The sequence below is a fragment of the Chiloscyllium punctatum genome, chromosome 20 (genome assembly GCF_047496795.1).
Source record: "Chiloscyllium punctatum isolate Juve2018m chromosome 20, sChiPun1.3, whole genome shotgun sequence".
NCBI classification, from domain to species: Eukaryota; Metazoa; Chordata; class Chondrichthyes; order Orectolobiformes; family Hemiscylliidae; genus Chiloscyllium; species Chiloscyllium punctatum.
This window is the reverse complement of record NC_092758.1, coordinates 89,564,222-89,584,692: the sequence shown is the minus strand read 5'-3', so window position 1 is coordinate 89,584,692 and position 20,471 is coordinate 89,564,222. Positions and strand designations below refer to the sequence as shown.

The 20,471-nt window shown below is 46.4% G+C and overlaps 1 protein-coding gene across 2 annotated transcripts in view; it reads left to right on the top strand.

Annotated features, from left to right (window-relative positions):
- The first annotated feature begins 2,855 nt into the window (after window positions 1-2,855).
- LOC140492259 (receptor expression-enhancing protein 2-like) overlaps window positions 2,856-20,471 on the top strand; it is a 103,808-nt gene continuing 86,192 nt past the window's right edge. For both annotated transcript variants that reach the window (XM_072591194.1, XM_072591193.1), the window contains exon 1: window positions 2,856-3,347. In XM_072591194.1, coding sequence (XP_072447295.1) covers window positions 3,316-3,347 — 32 coding nt within the window. In that variant the 5' untranslated portion in view covers window positions 2,856-3,315. The remainder of the gene's footprint in view (window positions 3,348-20,471) is intronic.

Genomic DNA, 20,471 nt, shown 5'->3' with positions numbered 1-20,471 from the left:
GCGGCACCACCATTAGCTGTTGGCGAGGGCTGGGCAGCCTTCTGGGTGGGGCAGTTTCTTCTAATGTGCCCACCTCACAGCACAGGTGGCACCGCCCGCCGTCCAGAAGGTGCGGTAGGCCGCGCCCTCGTGGATGAGGGTGAAGGAGCCCTCGGTGACCTCCTCCCGGGCCAGGAAAATGAACACCTGGCGTCGGAAGGAGTAGATGTGCCGGAGGGCGGGGTCCTTCAGACCGAGCAGGAGCGGCTGGATCCCTGACCGGATCTCCCCCAAGGTGGTGAGGTGGGGGAGAAGGAGCTCGCTGGCAATGAAGGGTGGGACGTTGGAGATCACGACCCTCTGGGCCGTAACCTCCAAAGGGTCGACGGGCAAATGTGTCCCGCCCACAGTGAGCCCCCTCTCCACGGCCAGGTGGACCGCTTGCTCGGTCTTGAGGAAAAATACGGCCTTCCCGTACATTCGGGCCGCAGCGACGATGGCCAGTGGGCCGACCACACTAGCCATGGCCTTGCTGCAGGCCTCGATGCTCATATTGGGGTGGGGATAGGCCTTTACCCCCAGGCGTTTGGTCTGCTGCCTGAAGGGGGTTTGGGTTGCGGCCGGGGTCGGGACAGCCGAGCCTAAGGCAGCGGCTACCCCGGCGTAGGTGCGGCTGGGCCCCGCGACCTTCGGGCTCGACATACTCTGCTGCTGTACGTTGTGTTGGGCCTCTGGCAGCAGCAGTGGTGGAGGTGGGCCTCTGGCAAGTCCTGGGCAGGCCCTTGGTTGCAGCAGTGGGGGTAGACCTGTTGGGGAGGGTCCCCAAGGCAAGTCCCAGGCAGCCCCAAAATAGAGTCCCAGTCAGCTGTAGTGGAGGCGGGCCTCCAGCAGTGGCAGTGGTGCAGGTCCTGGGGAGGGGACAAAGCGAGTCCCAGGCAGTGGTGTTGGAGGCAGGCCTCAGGCAACAGTAGCAGTGGAGGCAGGCCTCTGGAAGTCCTAGGCCGCAGCGGTGGGGGCAGACCTGTTGGGGACGGTCCCCAAGGCAAGTCCCAGGCAGCCCCAAAATAGAGTCCCAGTCAGCAGCGGCAGTAGTGGTGGAGGTTGTGGGGAGGGGCCCAAGGCAAGTCCCAGGCAGCGGCGGTGGAGGCAGGCCTCTGGCAAGTCCTGGGCAGTTCCTCAGTCACAGCAGTGGTGGGGGGCAGGCCTGCCGGGGAGGGTCCCCAAGGCAAGTCCCAGGCAGCCCCAAAATCGAGTCCCAGGCAGCAGCAGTGGAGGTGGGCCTCAGGCAACAGCAGCAGCAATGGTGGAGGTCCTGGGGAGGGGCCCCAAGGCAAGTCCCAGGCAGCAGCAGTGAGGCAGGCCCCAAGCAGCAACAGGGAGAGTCCCCTTCAAGGAGGAGAGTCCTTGCATGTACACACACAGTCACAGTCACACACTGATCCTACTCTCAAGATAGGCAAACACCCGAGTGGCCAGTGACAAGCAGTGCCCTTCACAGCAAAGGGCAATGCTGTGTGATCAAAACAGTGAAGGGGAGGGTAGGGACTACATCAAAATAGAGTTGGAGGGAGAAATGATGCACTCCACTCCCTGCGGCGCCCACCTCTCCCTGAACGACTCCAGGGTGTTGGTGGACACCGCGTGCTCCTTCTCCAAGGACACCCGGGCTCTAACGTAACCCCGGAAGAGGGGCAGGCAGTCGGCCCTAACGACCCCCTCCATGGCCCGCTGCCTGGACCTGTTTATGGCCAGTTTGGCCAGGCCATCCCCTGTTTATTTTTTTATTTTTTTTAATTTTTTTTCATTTTTTCTTTTTTTTGTCAAAGGGAAATGCTGTGTGATAACATGAACATTTATTTTTTTCTCTCTTTTTTTTCTCATTTTTTTTCTTTTTTTTCTTTCATTTTCCACACTACCGCCTAACTGCGGTAGTGCTTATTTTTTCCCCAGCACCCATGGTGTGTGTGCGTGTGTGTAGATATGCAACACAGTGAAAGACACAAAGTGCACCAATCTTTATTCAATTTCCACCACCAGGAAGATAGGAAAAACACCCGAGTGGCCAGTGACAAGCACTGCCCTTCACACCAAAGGGCAATGCTGTGTGATCAAAACAGTGAAGGGGAGGGTAGGGATTAAATCAAAATAGAATTGGAGGGAGAAATAATACACTCCACTCCCTGCGGCGCCCACCTCTCCCTGAACGACTCCAGGGTGTCGGTGGACACCGCGTGCTCCTTCTCCAAGGACACCCGGGCTCTAACGTAACCTCGGAAGAGGGGCAGGCAGTCGGCCCTAACGACCCCCTCCATGGCCCGCTGCCTGGACCTGTTGATGGCCAGTTTGGCCAGGCCATCCCCTGTTTATCTCTGTCAGCCAGGACTCCCTGACTGGCCCAGGTTAACAGGCCCAGTAGAGGGTTTCATAGGTCAATAAGATCCATCTGGTTCCTATCACTACAGAACATTTCTGATACAACTGCAAAATGTGTGGGTGATGGGGTTGGGTGAGGGGCGATGAATGCATTAAGACAGAATGATGATCTTCCTTGCCCCCATGACCGGACAGACATATTCCAGCTGGACATCAGCTAGAAGACACATTTTGGGAACGGGTGATTTGGGACATGGCACAGATATACTGATCCTTAAAGGCATGATGGATCAGCTTACACTCAATCTCTTTGTGTTGCAAAGAACAACATCAGAATAAATATTGAAAAAAAGCAAACAATGCTGGAAATCACAGCAGGTCAGGCAGCATCCATGGAGAGAGAGAGAGCAGCACAGCCATCCAGACTGGAAACGTTAGCTTGCTTTCTGTCTGACCCACTGTGCTCTCCAACAGTTGTAGTTTTCAGTCCAGATTCCAGCATCTGCAGTAATGTGCTGCATCAAGATCAACGTTGTTGTGGTGGTGGGGGATGATCGGAGCTCCCCCCCCGAGCAGGTCAGATCTGTAACTTGTGGGAGAGCACTGCATTGAGAGGCAGACAGACAGCAAAAAGGGGGCCATGAGAGAGAACCGTCTGTGTGCGCCCAGAGCTGACAGACACAGCAGCGAGAAAGGAAAAGCCCGGCTTTCGGAGGGAAAGCGCTGTATTTATATATTTATTTCTGTCCTGTGGAGGACGGAGGCTGCGTCATTCCCCTTTTAAAGTCTGGTATTGCTTGAGGAGCCGGAACTCCGCCTGGCCTTGAGCTGCCTCACTCAGTGCAGTGGGGAGAGGGTGATAGGGTGCAGCCAGGACTGGGGCTTGCCCGAACACACTGCGACTGAGACACTGGAGCTGGCCTCAGGACACATCCCCAGCGGCTATCAGCTCGACCCCTCGCCATGGTATCCTGGATGATCTCCCGGCTGGTGGTGTGAGTACAATTTCAGCATCTTGTGCAGCAATGTGCCGGGCTCAACAAATCCGCTTGCCTTGCCTCCTTCATTTCACCATCGCCTCCTCCCGAAGGAGACAGACAGTCGCGTTAAATGACTGCGCTGAACTGAATCAAAATGGTCATTTTGAATTCTGTTTTGTCTCTGAAAAGCATTGCAAGGTGCAGTGTCGGCTTTGAAGGAAGTGAATACGCTGCAGTGTTTTCAGTTTGGCTCCCATGAGCTGTTTTAACGGGTTGGGAGCGACGTTAATTTCCCAACTCCCTAGCAGTCAGGTGGAGATGGGAATACTCTCGGTGCAGAGACAGACCAGGAGCTGGTCTCACTGCAGCAGTCCCTCCTGTTTCAGGAACAGCAGGGGGTTGAGAGAGAGGACCAGACTGTGTATGGATTGCAGTAGGCGTTAAGGGCGTTGTAGAATAGGGAGAGGACTGGAGCCCTGACAGTGCTGGGGGATAGGGCTGGGGCTACGGCAGGTTACTGCCTGGTGAGGGCACAGTGAAATGGTTGGGTTTTGGGATGAGATTGGGGTGGGGTGGAGAAGGGTGGAGGTGTCAGCAGGAGGGCAGAACCAGGATGGACAATGACAGAAGCCAGGGCGAAGGGGAGCCTTAAGGATGAGGCTGGTACACTGAGAGGGTGGCAAAAGTGAGGACTGCAGATGCTGCAGATCAGAGTCTAGATTAGAGTGGTGCTGGAGAAGCACAGCAGGTCTGGCAACATCCGAGGAGCAGGAGAGTCGACGTTTCAAGCAAAAGCCCTTCATTAGCCCTTTTTGCCTGAAAGGTCAATTTTCCTGCTCCTCGGATGCTGCCTGACCTGCTGTGCTTTTCCAGCACCACTCTAATCTAGACACTGAGACGGTGGGGCAAATGTGCAAGTTGGGCATGGACCAGGGAGCAAAGGATGCTGCCTTCCTGGCAGTGCTGAGGCAGGCACACGGAGCAGGTGAATTGTGTTGATGGCACGAGAGAGTTAATCAGAGAGCTGGGTCAGTTCTGGAGTTTTGGGAGGGGATTGAGAGACTGCTGATTCTTTCAGGAATCTCTTTGCCTGTTACTCAGCATTCCCAGCTGGCATTGCCAATGTCTGTTTGGTGCTATCTTCAGTGTGAGTGTGGGCTGTATAACATAAAGGACAGTGCTGTGAATCTGAATTAGATCTGGCTCTGGAGGAACGCTGCATGAAAGTGGGTGATATCCAGCTGCCAGGCAGGATGGTGCATCTCTGGATATAGGGTAACGCAGAAGTGAATCCAGGTCAGACCTGGCCAGGAGGTAGCTCGGTCAGTCTGAGAAATGTCAGGCAGGACCGTCAATGTCATTTGGTCTTGCAACAATGTTGTGAATGCACCATGTTTTAGATGCAGATGGTTTGGGTGTTATGTGATGTTGCTTCATAGAGTCATAGAGATGTACAGCATGGAAACAGACCCTTCGGTCCAACCCCTCCATGCCGACCAGATATCGCAACACAGTCGAGTTCCACCTGCCAGCACCCAGCCCATTTCCCTCCAAACCCTTCCTATTCATATACCCATCCAGATGCCTTTTAAATGTTGTAAATGTACCAGCCTCCTCCACTTCCCACAAGAAATGCAAAACTTGCGCCCACACCTCCCCCCTCATTTCCCTCCAAGGCCCCAAGGGATCCTTCCATATCCATCACAAATTCACCTGCACCTCCACACACATCATTTACTGCATCCACTGCACCCGATGTGGCCTCCTATACATTGGGGAGACAGGCCGCCTCCTTGCGGAACGTTTCAGAGAACACCTCTGGGACACCCGCACCAACCAACCCAACCACCCTGTGGCTCAACACTTTCAACTCCCCCTCCCACTCCACCAAGGACATGCAGGTCCTTGGCCTCCTCCATCGCCAGACCATGACAACACGGCGTCTGGAGGAAGAGCGCCTCATCTTCCACCTAGGAACCCTCCAACCACAAGGGATGAATGCAGATTTCTTCACCTACCTCATTTCCCCTCCCCCCACCTTGTCTCAGTCCCAACCCTCGGACCCAGCACCGCCTTCTTGACCTGCAATCTTCTTCCCGACCTCTCCGCCCCCACCCCCACTCCGGCCTATCACCCTCACCTTAACCTCCTTCCACCTATCGCATTCCCAACGCCCTTCCCCCAAGTCCCTCCTCCCTACCTTTTATCTTAGCCTGCTGGACACACCCTCCTCATTCCTGAAGAAGGGCTTATGCTTGAAACGTCGATTCTCCTTCTCCTTTGATGCTGCCTGACCTGCTGCACTTTTCCAGCAACACATTTTTCAGCTCCACCACTTCCTCTGGCAGCTCATTCCATACATGTACCACCGTCTGCATGGAAAAATTGTCCCTTAGGTCTCTTTTATATCTTTCCCCTCTCACCCTAAACCTATGCCCTCTAGTTCTGGACGCTCCCACCCCAGGGAAAATACTTTCTCTAGTTATTCTATCCATGCCCCTCATGATTTTATAAACCTCTATAAGGTCACCCCTCAGCCTCCTCCAGGGAAAACAGCCCCAGCCTATTCAACCTCTCCCTATAGCTCAAATTTTCCAACCCTGGCAACATCCTTGTAAGTCTTTTCTGAACCCTTTCAGGCTTCACAACATCCTTCCAACAGGAAGGAGACAATAATTGCTTACAATATTCCAACAGCGGCCTAACCTATGTCTTGTACGGCCGCAACATTTCATGTCATGAATGCCTCCTTGGTGCGTTTTAGCTTCACCTGTGGCGCAGAATGACCATTTTAAAATGAAAGTTGCTGTTGGTTAAAAAGGCAGGAGGAATAAAACAGTGACTCATAAATTATATGTTCTGACTTGAAACTTTGAGACAATGTATTTTGAGGATGGTTTCTAACATTATTACTTGATTGATATTTTATGGAGAAAGTTGTTTGGCAGTTAGAGTCGTTCATTGCATTTACAGAGGAAGGGAGTGGGCAGAACTGACTGTCAGAGTTCAGCAATGGGAAGTGTGAGGTTCAGAGGAAAGGCATATTCTCACAGATGCAATATTAGGAATTGTGGGGGAAAGAAGAGATTGGATGTTCATATAGATAAACAAAAAACAGCCAGTTTCCAAATGGAATTAAAAAGTCTAAAGGCCTTTATCTCAAAGAGACAGATTTCAAAGGGATAAACCTTGAGTGGTCTCCTCCTGGAGTTAACTGTTGAACACAAGATGTATATTGACTTTGCAGGTAACATTTCACATTCTGGACCCACTATGCGTTAGAGCTCTACTTGAATTCATTTGATTTTCTATGGTTTAGAAGTAATTTAATGGAAGTGTTTAAAATGATGAAGGGACTTGACAAAACAGATCCAGAACAGCTGATTTCTCCACTCTGAGAATATAGAACAGGAGCCGCAATCGAAAACTCAGGAGTGAAATCAGAAAACGTATCCACAATGAGTGTCACTGTCGATGGACCGAATGGCCTCCTTCCACACCTGTAGGGATTCTATGATGAAGAATGGTGGAAATCTGCAACTCCTGATAAAAGGCTGCAGACGGTTGAATTTGAACTCTGATGGGTTTTATTGGTGACCATGGCTTCAGTTGCCTGGTTCTCAAACTCTCCAGTTTTCTGTACTCCCTTCCTGAAGAGAAAATGAGGATTGCTGATGCTGGAGAGTCGGAGATGAAAATTGTGGCACTGGGAAAACAAGTCAGGCACCATCCGAGGAGCAGGAGAATTGACGTTTCGGGCATAAGCCCTTCATCTGGAATGAACGTTGATTCTCCTGCTCCTCGGATGCTGCCTGACCTGCTGTGCTTTTTCAGAGCCGCATTTTTCGACTCCCTTGATGAAGATCCTCCTCAAAGCCCACCTCTTCAACCAAGCATTAGGTCACCCGGCCTAATATTTCTCTTGTGTTGCTGATTGCCAAACGTTGATCTTTAAAGCCTGTGTGAGGACTGAAGATGTTTTATTATGTTTAAAATCACTGTATAAATACAATTTAGAAGATTGTCAAAAGATAGGGAGCAAAGGCTGAGAAATGGAGTTGAAATGCGGACGAAACCTGATCTAATTGAATGCTGGGCTGAGGAGGTTTGAAGGCCTGAAGACTGACTCCTCATTCTTGGTGTGAATTCAGAAGATTTTTGGCATGTTACTTAATGCTTTACAACAAAGTGCTAATTTGGAATTTTACCTTGGAATCATCCAAGTAGCAAATTGGGGGACAAATGGTGTTAGTGAGTTTTGAGAAGATTTGTAACTCAGGTTGAGGTTCTGGATGTAGGTTTGCTCATTGAGCTGGAAGGTTAGTTTCCAGACATTTCATCACCCTACTAGGTAACATCTTTAGTGAGCTTCTGGTGGACCCAAAGAAACCCAAACATATAAGGAGAAAGCAGGAATTATCAACAGTGCTTCGCCCGGACACCCACAGAAGATATGACCTAGTAGGGTGATGAAATGTCTGGAAATGAATCTTCCAGCTCAGTGAGCAAACCTACATCCAGAACAAATGGTGTCCTGACTCGGATGGTAGTGGTGTAAAGGGCACTTTCCTTTCAGATCAACAAGAAAGGAAGCACCTGCTCAGTCTGCATCTCAGAAATAAGTCGATTAGATCAAGTGTCAGTGGGAAAACACTTTGGGGGATAAGATGATGGAAAAGGATAATGACCAGTTGGCAAAGCCAGCTTCAATGGATGGATCTGGGATGGATACATTGGAGTCAAAGGTAGGGCCAGAACAGCAATAGCTGAACAGTCAAAGAGGAGAAGATGTTTGAAGCACAGTCAAGATATAGTCCCACAAAAAGGCAAACAAATCCACAGCAGGATGACAAAGAGGTAGAAATTATGATGTTAGGTAGAAAATACAATGGGATGAATATCCAAGGTCCAGAGAGGTGATGAAACAGCAAATAAGAGAGTCAAAGAGGGAATATGAAAAGAGCCTGGAAGCTAAGACAAAAGGGAATTGCAAAGTCTTCTATAAATAACATAAGGATGGTAAAAAGTGGAGTGTGGCTCATTAGGGGATTTACAAATGAAGGCAGAAGGCAATGTTAAAGTATTAAACAAAGACTTTGCATCTGTCTTTACCAAAGAGGGTGATGTTACCCAGGCTGTGGTAAAAAAGGAGAACGTTCTGTCACTAGAAGGATTTAAAATTGAAAAGGAGCAGGTTTTAAATAAGGTTGAGAGAACTGAATTAAAGTATTCAAAATCATGGAAAGAGTAAATACGGAGAAAGATTTCCCTCTTGCCAAAGGATCTCAAAGAAGATGGTACAGATTTAAAATAATTAGAATCAATAGTTCTATGAAGAATTCCTTCTTCACAAAGGATGTTCAGGGTTTGGATTATACTGAGTGTGTGGTGGAGGCAAATTCGCTCGAGTGTTAACGGAATTTGATTGTTCCTTTTCAAATGACCATGTGCAGAGTTACAGAGAGGAGGAAATAAAGCAGGTGACATGATGTCTGGAGAGCCAGTGTGGACGCAGTGGGTCAAATGCCCCTGTTCCATACTGTAACAGTTATGTAAAAAAGGCACAGAAACTGATCCATTTAAATGTAGATGTATTTGATAATGATTGGAGACAAATATTACACTGGATAGCACTCAGGGATCAAACCCTATTTAGTCATGATGGAGTTTTGAGTTTTTTATAAATCTCAAATGTTTCTTTGTTAACATGCAGGGCATAAATTGTGCAGAAATTTCAAGGGTAATGTGTCTTTTAAAAATATGGATGTGTTTGATCAATGATAGAATCAATGCTTTCCTTTCCAACTTGTAGAATAGAGACGTGAGTGCAGTAGTTTGTGACAGGTGAGCTACACTGTTTGATTTGAAAATTGTCAGGAATTTTATTGTGCCTAATTGTTGAATTGAATTTCTTTTTGGAGTTTTATACCGTTTTTACAGAGATAATTCATAAACATCTGTTGGTAAACTATTTTGGGTATAATAAACTCCATTCTTTGAGCTAGGTCCTCATTCCCTTTTGGTATTCTGTATGTCTAGAAACTGAACTGGACCAACTTATGAACACTGGCCTCAAGTGCAAGACAGAATAAAAACCAAAAGAATTGCGGACATTGTAAATCAGAAACAAAAACAGAAGTTGCTGGGAAAACTCAGCAGGTCTGGCAGCATCTGTGGAGAGAAATCAGAGTTAACGTTTTGGGTCCAGTGACCCTTCCTTAGAACTGATGGTAGCTGGGGAAATGTCAATTGATAGGGTGGGGGAAAATAGTGGAAGGAATAAATGATAGAACATAGAACAGTACAGCACAGTACAGGCCCTTCAGCCCTTGATGTTGTGCCGACCTTTTAGCCTACCCTAAGTTCAAACTAACCTACGTACCCTTCATTTTACTATCATCCATGTCCCTATCCGAGAGTGGCTTAAATGTCCCTAATATATCTGACTACTACCACCACTGGCAGTAAATTCCACACACCCACCACTCTCTGTGTAAAGAACATGGCTCTGACATCTCCCCTAAACCTTGCTCCAATCACTTTAAAATTATGCGCCTTTGTGATACCCATTTCCACTCTGGGGAAAAAAGTCTCTGGTTATCCACTCTCTCTGTGCCTCTCAACATCTTGGACACCTCTATCAAGTCGCCTCTCATCCTTCTTCATTCCAATAAGAAAAGCCCAAGCTTTCCCAACCTTTCTTCATAAGACATGCCCTCCAGTCCAGACAGCAGCCTGGTAAATCTCCTCTGCACTCTCTCTAAATCTTCCACATCCTTCCTATAATGAGGCGACCAGAATTGGACACAATATTCCAAGTGTGATCTAACCAGGGCTTTATAGAGCTGCAGCACAACCTTGCGGATCTTAAACTCAATCCCCTGCTAATGAAAACCAACACACTGTACACTTTCTTAATAACCCTATCCACTTGGGTGGTAACTTTGAAGGGTCTATGGATGTGGACCTCAAGATCCCTCTGTACCTCCACACTGCCAAGAATCCTGCCTTTAACCCTGTATTCTGCATTCAAATTTGACCTTCCAAAGTGAATTCACACTTTTCCAGGTTGAATTCCATTTGCCACTTCTCAGCCCAGCTCTACATCCTGTCAATGTCCCATTGCAACCTACAACAGCCCTCCACACTAACTACCACTCCACCAACCTTTGTGTCATCAGCAAACTCACTAACCCACCCTTCCAACTCCTCATCCAAGTCAGTTATAAAAATCACAAAGAGCAGAGGTCCCAGAACAGATCACTGCGGAACACCATTGGTCATCGAGCTCCAGGCTGAATACTTTCCATCAACTACCACCCTCTGGCTTCTATGGGCCAGCCAGTTCTGTATCCAGACAGACAAATTTTCCTGTATCCCATGACTCCTTACTTTCTAATGAGTCTACCATGGGGAATCTTATCAAATGCCTTGTTAAAATCCATACTCACCACATCCACTGCTCTACCTTCATCAATTTGTTGTTACATCCCCAACAAATTCAATAAGGCTTGTGAAGCATGACCCACCCCTCTCAATGTTGAGATGACTACCACTAATCAAACAATGCTTTTCCTAGTAATCATAAATCCTGTCTGCCAAAATCCTTTCCAATAATTTGCCCACCACTGGCTGGTCTGTAATTCCCAGGATTTTCCCTATTCCCTTTCTTGAACAAGGGAATAACAATTGCCACCCTCCAATCATCTGGTACTACTCCAGTGGACAGTGAGAATGCAAAGATCGCAGAAATCTCTTCTCTTGCTTTGTGTAGAAACCCTGGGTATATCCTGACTGGCCCAAGAGACTTATCTCATGTTTTTCAAAATTTCCAGCACATCCTCCTTCTTAACATCAACCTGTTAGAGCATATCAACCTGTTTCACACTGTCCTCACAAATGACAAGGTCCCTCACACTAGTGAATACTGAAGCAAAGTGTTCATTAAGCACCTCTCCTACCTCCTCTGACTCCAGGCACAAGTTCCTCCACTATCCCTGATCGGCCCTACCCTCACTCAGGGGCCATCCTCTTGTTCCTTATGAAAGTGTAGAATGCCTTAGGGCTTTCCTTAATCCTATCAGCTAAAGCTTTTTCGTGCCCCCTTCTAGCTTTCCTAAGTCTATTCTTCAGTTCCTTCCTGGCTACCTTGTAACCCTCTCAAGCCCTGTCTGTTCCTTGCTTCCTCAACCTTAAGTAAGCTTCATTCTTCCTCTTGATTCGATGTTACACATCCCTTGTCACCCAAGGTTCCTTCACCCTACCATCGCATCCTTGCCTCAGTGGGATAAATGTATTCAGCACAATCAGCAAGTGCTCCCTAACCAACCTCCACATTTTTGTCATGCATTTCCCTGAGAATATCTGCTCCCAATTTATACTCCACTGTTCCTGTCTAATAGCATTGTAATTCCCCCTCCCCCAATTAAATACTTTCCCATACCGTCTGCTCCTATCCCTGTCCATGACTATAGTAAAGTTCAGGGAGTTGTGATCATTATCACCGAAATGCTCTCACACTAAGCACCAAATCCAATATGGCCTCCCCTCTAGTCTGCCTATCTATATACCGAGTCAGGAACCTTGCCTGGACACACCTGACAAAATCTGCTCCATCCAAACTATTTGCACTAAGGAGGTTCCAATCAATATTAGAGAAGTTGAAGCCATCCGTGGCAACAACCCTGTTACTTCTGCACCTTTCCAAAACCTGCCTCCCAATCTGCTCCTCTGTGTCTCTGTTGCTATTAGGGGCTGGGGTCTATAGAAAACTCCCAATAAAGTGACTACTCCTTTCCTGTTTCAGTGGACAAATTCTGTTCGACAGCCTCCCTTCCTGCAGCTGTGATACTATCCCTTATTAGTAATGTCACTCCCCCACCTCTTTTACCTCCCTCCATGTTCCTTTTGAAATATCTAAACCCCGGAACAACCAATAACCATTCCTGCCCCTGTGATATCCAAGTCAACATAATGGTCAAAACATCATAGTTCAAGTACTGATCCATGCTGTAAGTTCATCATCCTTATTCTTGACACTTCTTGCATTAAACTAGACATACATTAGCCCATCACACTGACTGGAACTTTGCCTTATTAACTGTCCATCCTTCCTCATAGACTCTCTGCACGCTGTATCTGCCTGTTCACCAGCTACCCCATCCTCTGATCCATAGTTCCAGTTCCTATTCTCCTGCCAAACTAGTTGAAACCCTCCTGAAGGGCTCTAGCAAACCTCCCACCCAGGATATTAGTGCCCCTCCGGTTCAGGTGCAACCCCATCCTCCTTGTACAGGTCCCACCTTCTCCAGAAGATATCCCAATGATATCCCACATATCTGAAGCCCTCCCTCCTACACCAGCCCTGCAGCTACATGTTCAGCTGCACTCGCTCTGTTCCTAGCCCCACTAGCCTGTGGCACCGGTAGCAATCCTGAGATTACTACTCTGCACATCCTGCCTTCCAGCTTCCAATCTAACTCCCTTTATTAATTTTTCAGGTAGTCATTCTTTTCCCTAGCTATGCCATTGGTACCGACATGTACCACAGCTTCTGGCTGCTCACTCCACCCCCCACACTTGAGAATCCTGTAGACTCAATCCAAGACATCTCTGACCCTGGCACCGAGGGCAACATATCATCTGGGAATCTAGTTTACGACCACAGAATCTCCTGTCTGTTCCTCTTACCATTGAATCTCCTCTCACTATCACTCTCCTATTCTCCTCCCTTCCCTTCTGAGCCACAGAGCCAGGCTCAGTGATAGGGATAGAGCCCAAACAGAGAGAAGAACAGTTTGACAGACAAGGATTTGATAACGATCTGGCAGTGAAGGTAAATAGCTGCTAATAGGGACTATTAGTGGCCAACAGGAAGTAGTGTGTAATGGCAGCCTATGTAATGACAAGGCCTGGTGTGTCGACTTGAGGGTTAGGACATGGTGGAGTTCAGGACCTAAAATTATTGAATTCAGTATCGAGTCTGGAGGGCTGCAGGGTCCCCAAGCAGGAAAAATGAGGTGTTGCTCTTCCAGCTTACACTGAACTTCCCTGGAGCCCTGCAGCAAGCCTGAGATAGGGATGTTGGCCATGGAACAGGGTGAGGTGTCAAAGCGGCAGGCAGCTGGAAGCTCCGGGTCATTTTTGTGGGCAGAATGTAGATGTTCTGCAAAGCAGTCACTCAGTCTACACTTCGTTTCCCCCAATGTAGAGGAGGCCACATTGTGAGCAGTGAATGTAGTCGACTAGATTGTGGGAAGTGCCTGTAAAGTGCAGCTTCACCTGGTAGGTGTGTCTGGACCCTTGGATACTGTGGATGGAGGAAAGCAAGACAGATGTTGAGACTTCCACAGTGACTCCCCAAAGCCTGTCCACCATCTATTAGGCATAAGTCAAGAATGTAATGCCAAATTGCTGGCTTATTCCAGCTTCAACAGCACTCAAGAACAAAGCACTCTGCTTCATTGTCGTCCATTCCAGCACTTTAAACAATTCCTCAACAGTCATGCACATTTATTGCAGTGTGCACCAACTACAACATAGACTTTAGCAACACATTAAGATCCCTTCAATAGCAGCTTCTAGCTCCTGTGACCTAGAAGGATGAGGAGAGCAGATGAACGCTCCAAGTAGTTTGGAATGTATTCTTGTTCCTTCACTGAAGCTTGGTCAAAATCCTGGAACTCTCTTCCGAACAGCTGTGTGGGTGTACCTATGCCATCCTGCTGCTTTACCACCTTTTTAGGGCAGGAAGTGCCAACACTGTTCATATCCAAAAACTGAATTTAAAAAAGCACTTTCCTTTCAGCGACTAGGTGTTAAGTATGTTTCAATTCAGGATTGTCTATGCTTAAATTATTAGTTGCAAATGATATTGTATTCAGGAGTGTGCAAAAGTCTGTTTCATTTCTAAGCTTGAAGTCTAATGGACTATATAACAAAAACGTTTTACAAAGTCAAATTTAATCCTAATTTTGAATGTATATTTTAAAAACCGTTCTGATAATTTGAGTATTGTCTTACAAAAATAATTATTAAAACTACCTGTTCAGACTAAAACTGACAGAATTGTACAGAAAAACCCTTTGGGATTATGGACTGGTTGGGCTGGAGGGTCAGTTTCAGTGCTGTATGACTCCATATTGAAGAGGTTGGTAGATAAGTCATTTGTTCCCCGGTAGCTGAATCTTTTTCATAATAAAGAAGTAATTGTTATTCCAAAAGCACAATCTCAAATACGGCATCCATAAGGGTGTCCTTGTTCCTTTAAAAAAAAAGGAGTCTCCTTTATCTAAACTCTGCATCTTATAAAAACACGGGGAAAAATGCTGGAGATGTAATAGCTGATGGCAGCCAGAATAAGTATATTTTGCAGACCTGAAAGGATGTTCAAGTAAATTACCAAAACATTAGTTACTATGAGCACAACTGGACGGAATTAGAATTGGCCTACCTGTTGGTGGACGAAGCTAAAATACATGGAATAAACACACAGAAGGGAAAGGGATGCCAAAAGGAATGAAAATGAAGAAAACTGGGCCAGTGCAGGACCAGAATTGTCAGTGAAAATGTGGAATTTGGAAAAGAGAGACATATTGCTGAAGGCTTTAGATTTGGATCCGTCAAGCAATCATAATAATTTATACTGTACAGGTCATTCTGCAACAACATGCGTTCTGTTAATGTGAATTCACTAACAAGATTGATGAACTGAGGGCACTGTTTCTAAAGCATAACGCTTTAAACCATGTATTGGTTACAACGTGATTCCAGCCCCATTAGTTTAAGTGGTACTGCTATTACGCGATTTTCTAATAACACAAGATTGCAAGAGAATGGCGCTACTGCGTTACAGCAGAACTGACTGTACAGTGGTTATGTAAGCAGTATTTCCACCAACAGTATGCTACCATTGGTCCAAAAATACATTCTTCTTGTTACATAGTTGAGCAAAGTCGTATATGAATTTCCAGGCTGACGCGATACCAGGAACATGGGCCATATATCACACCCATTGGCTGATTGAACCACACAACATGCTCCTTTGCTTGTTTGTAATATACAGAGAACAGACCATAATCAACTCGTCTACATTTTTCAATAAGATGTCTCCTGTTAGGTGTGATTCTGAGAAGAGATAGCACTCAGAGTGTGCAAATAGCTGCACTAATGTTCAATGTTAAATAATCGGTCAAACTTGTAATGTGACTCATTAACTGCTGGTTGGAACTGACATACATTCACACGCAGAGATCTGTTCTCTGCAAACAAAAGAGATATGTTCAAGCCTTGTGCATTTTGAATTACCAGGAACGTGTGCATTCCCAATTTCTATGTTGCTTCTTCTGTGGCAATCTCTTAGCCAATCAGAGCTGACTTGCCAACTGCTCGCCTTTTCCCCTGTAGTATAAATGGTTGTGAATGTTTGAAATTAGTCTTAATGAGGGCAAGACTAAAAACTCTGTCTGTCTGTCTCCCCTTTCAGCAATAGCCGAATCTGGGGAAACTACTCAGTGAAAGTATGAGATAGAGCAAAAACACATTAGTCTACTTTTGGAGTGATGGAGATTTAATGGTGAGGGGAAGAGTGAGTGAGTTTCAAATGTTGCAGCTTACAATTTTGTTCAAGTAACTACATAAAGCCTGACCTTATTCGAACTTTTGGCAGAACTTGAGAGCTTTTGAATATTTTAAAATTACTTTGAAGAGGTGGGGAGGAAATAGAGAAGTATAAGTGTAAAAAATTGCATCATAATTTTATTGTAAATTGCTTGCTGCTTTTTCAACAGTAGAACCTAGACATTTAGACCTGTGCTGACAAGTGGTAAACTACACTCATGCGAGACAAGTGCAAGGCAATTGACTACCTCCAAGAGAGAGTCTACCGTTTCCCTTTGACATTTGATGGAATTGTCATGACTAAATTCCCAATCTCAATATCTTTGGCCAGAAATGTAACCAGACTAGGCACACAACCACAAATGGCTGCAAAACAGATGAGATCATGGGAAACCTGTGACAAATAACACATACCACTGCAGGTCTGGAATCACAGATAGGCCAGGCACCCCAAGCCCCTGAAATGCTTCAGGGTGCCTCAGTTACCTGGTGAATATGACTCTAAACAAGCTTGACACTAAGATTCAACGGCATTCCATTGTAGGGAGAGCAAGGAATATTCCTGTTGTCTGGCTGATGCAGAAGGAGATGGTCGCGCAGTCCTATAATTATTTTACTGGATTTGTAATCCAGAGGCCTCGGTTAATGCTCTGGAAATGTGATCTCAAATCCTATCATGGCTGTTGGAGATTTCAATACAGTTAAGGCAAGAAATCTGGAATAGGAAGGGATTGTGGCTTTGAAATTAATAGGTTGTCATTTAAAACCCTTCAGATTCACATATCCTTTTGTCAGAAAGGATATTTGATGTCCCAAAGTGGTCTGGCCAACTTGTGATTCCAGACCCACCAATGATGGGCGGAATTGTTAACTGCCCTCTGAAATGGCCTCTCAAACCACTCACCACCACCTTCTCATGGACATTAGCTGATGAGCGATCAATACCAGCCACTCCTTTTCTGTGAACGAATCAGAAAACTTTCTCAAAGAGTGCAAAACAAAAATCTGAATACTCATTTGCTGAATGGAATCTGGCTGGGTATAAAATGGTTCCGGTTTCCATGACAACACTGACTACATTGCTGATGCGTGTGTGAGATTAATTGTACCACACAGTAAGACATCCTAAGCATGTTATAATTTGCTGTACATCTTCTTTAATGAGAGAGAGATTTTCCACTGCCCTGAGTTATCAAGCACTTGGGTAATGGCTCTTTCTCTAATGGTACAGAAATGCCAAATATTTCTCCTCCTAATGTTTATTTTGTTTAAAGCTTTGTTAAATAAAAATTGCAGTCATGTGATGAACAGCCTGACGACACAAATCCCTCCCCCGTACATGTGAAGTTCATTATGATGTTTTAAAATATACAAAGAGTCAATATTCTTAGCCTTTTCAAAAGCATTAGTCTTTAATGAAGACACTTTCATGATGACAGACCACCTTATTGAATCTGCCATGACTCATTGCAAAACAGTTACATTATCTGATACTTCAATCCACAGAAAATAATAAAAAGCACCAGGAGATTTCCCCAACACTATCAACCTGTCAATACTAAATTTTTAACCGAATGGGGTACAGGGCTGGGCTATGAAGCAACTTAGTAGTTTCCTGAAGCACAGGGAGATCACAAAACACTGGAATCGGTTACAATTTCATTTTATCAAGCAATGAGCTGTGACATTGCTTACACAAACAGGCACACACACACGTATCATACAGTGAACCCTTTGCGTGTTTTAGAGCAACAGTTAATTGTACATTGGTCTCACTTAATGCTCACATATGACTCCAACCATCCCATCATTTTTTTATTTGTACCAGTAAGGAGGCACAGCTGGAAGAACAATAAAAACCAAACTCTGGGATCTGGACCAATGGATACAATCTGGCAGCAAAAGCTTCGAATCTGTGACCTGAAATGTTATAAAGGCAGACAGTCTCTCAGTTATTATGAATCTGGAGATTCTACCCCCAAAGATGGTACCTTGTACTTGGGCACATTCCAAATGACACGGCTGAGTTTCACTGAGACATATTAATCTGATCAGATTCTTTACTGATGGATTGTTCAAAACGTGACGTGTGCGTTTCAGATGGAGACGGGCTAAAGCAGGCAGAATCTTTTAGGGAGGTAAGGTCACCTTCTGGATATGGTCCTACAAGCAGATTTTTGAAGGAAGTCAAGTGTCCTTTGGGAGAGAGAAGGTGCCCATTGGGATTATTCCAAACAGTCCTGAATGTGCACAGGAAGTGCATCCTCATTGAAACTTTCCAAAGCAGTTGTCAAGTCATTTAAAACTTCTTATCCTTTCACTGTTGGAAAACAACATTGTCAGCAGCTTTTTAAAAAAAAACTTGCTCTTTCACTTTCCCTGAGTGTTATGATTAAAGGGTGTGCTGCAAAAGTTTTATTGTCACCATGAGTGTCTGTCATTTCATTCGAAAGGAATGGGAGAGCAGGGGAATTGGTGGAGGGTAAGGTTTTCTTTCTTGACAAAAATGCAGTGCACCAAATCAGACCTTCTGCCCAGGTCTCCTTTGCACCCAGCACCCTCTGCATTCTTGCCTGAGTTCTCAAGCACAACAGGGGGTGATATAGTGGCTCAGTGGTTAGCACTGCTACCTCACAGCGCCAGGGACCCGCGTTCGATTCCACCCTCAGGTGACTGTCTGTGTGGAGTTTGCACATTCTCCCCATCTCTATTCAGTTTAAATCCAGGAAAGAGAAAATCTTATTAAGTTAAAGTATCAAGAGATATGGGCCCAAGGCAGGTATATGGAGAAAGGACACAGATCAGCCACGATCTCGTTGAATGGCAGAACAGGCACAAGGGGCTAAATGGCCTCCTCCTGTTCCTGTGAATCTCCCATGATTAATATCCTGAGGGTTACCATTGACCAGACATTGAACTGGTACTGACACATAAACACAGCGGCTACAACAGCAGGTCAGAGGCTAGGAATACTGCAGCAAGTAATTCACCTCCTGACTCCCCAAAGCCTGTCCACCATCTACAAGGCACAAGTCAGGGTGGTTATGGAATATTCCCCACTTGCCTGGATGGGAGCAGCTCCAACAATACTCAAGAAGCTTGACACCATCCAGGAGAAAGCAGCCTGTGTGATTGGCACCATGTCCAACATCTTCATTATTCACTCTTTTCACTGCCAAGCACAGAGGGAGCAGTGTGTACCACAGACAGGATGCTGTGCGTGAGCTCACAATAGACCCTCCGATAGCCACTTCCAAACCTGTGATCGCGACCACCTCAAAGGACAGGGAGATCAGATGGATGGGAACACCACCAGCAACATTTTCCCCACCAAGCCACACATTATCTTGACTTGGAAGTATATCACCATTCTTTCCCCCATTCTAACAGCACTATGAGTGTCCCCACCATTCTAACAGCACTGTGAGTGTTCCCCCCATTCTAACAGCAATGTGAATATCCCCCCCCATTCTAACAGCAATGTGAGTATTCCTCCCCCCATTCTAACAGCACTGTGAGTGTTACTCCCCCCATTCTAACAGCACTGTGAGTAATCCCCCCCCATTCGAATAGCACTGTGAGTGTTCCTTCCCCCCATTCTAACAGCACTGTGAATATTCCTCCCCCCATTCTAACAGCGCTGTGAGTGTTCCCCCCCCATTCTAACAGTGCTGTGAGTGTCACCCCCCCATTCTAACAGCACTGTGAGTATTCCCCCCCATTCTAATAGCACTGTGAGTATTCCCCCCCATTCTAACAGCACTGTGAGTGTTCCTCCCCCCATTCTATCAGTACTGTGAGTGTTCCTCCCCCCATTCTATCAGTACTGTGAGTGTCACCCCCCCCCCATTCTAACAGCAGTGTGTGTCTCCCTCATTCAAAAAGCACTGTGAGTGTTCCTTCCCATTCTAACAACACTGTGTGCCCCCCCCATTCTAACAGCTCTGTGAGTGTCAACCCCCCATTCTAAAAGCACTGTGAGTGTTCCCCCCATTCTAACAGCACTGTGAGTGTTCCTTCCCCCCATTCTAACAGCACTAAGTGTTTCTTTCCCCCCATTCTAACATCACTGTGTTTTCCCCCCATTCTAACAGCAATGTGAGTATTCCCTCCCCATTCTAACAGCACTGAGTGTCCCCCCCATTCTAACAGCACTGTGGGTGTTCCTCCCCCATTCTAACAGCACTGAGTGTTTCTCCCCCCCCCATTCTAACATCACTGTGTGTTCCCCCCATTCTAACAGCAATGTGAGTATTCCTCTCCCCATTCTAACATCACTGTGAGTGTTCCCCCCCCCCCATTCTAACATCACTGTGTGTTCCCCCCTATTCTAACATCACTGTGAGTGTTCCCCCCCATTCTAACATCACTGTGTGTTCCCCCCCATTCTAACATCACTGTGAGTGTCCCCACATTCTCCTGTTGATTTGTCGTTTTCAAGAAGGCAGCTCAGTACCGCCTCCTCCTGGGCAACTACTGGTGGGATTAAATGCTGATGTAATTGGTAGTGCCCACATCCCG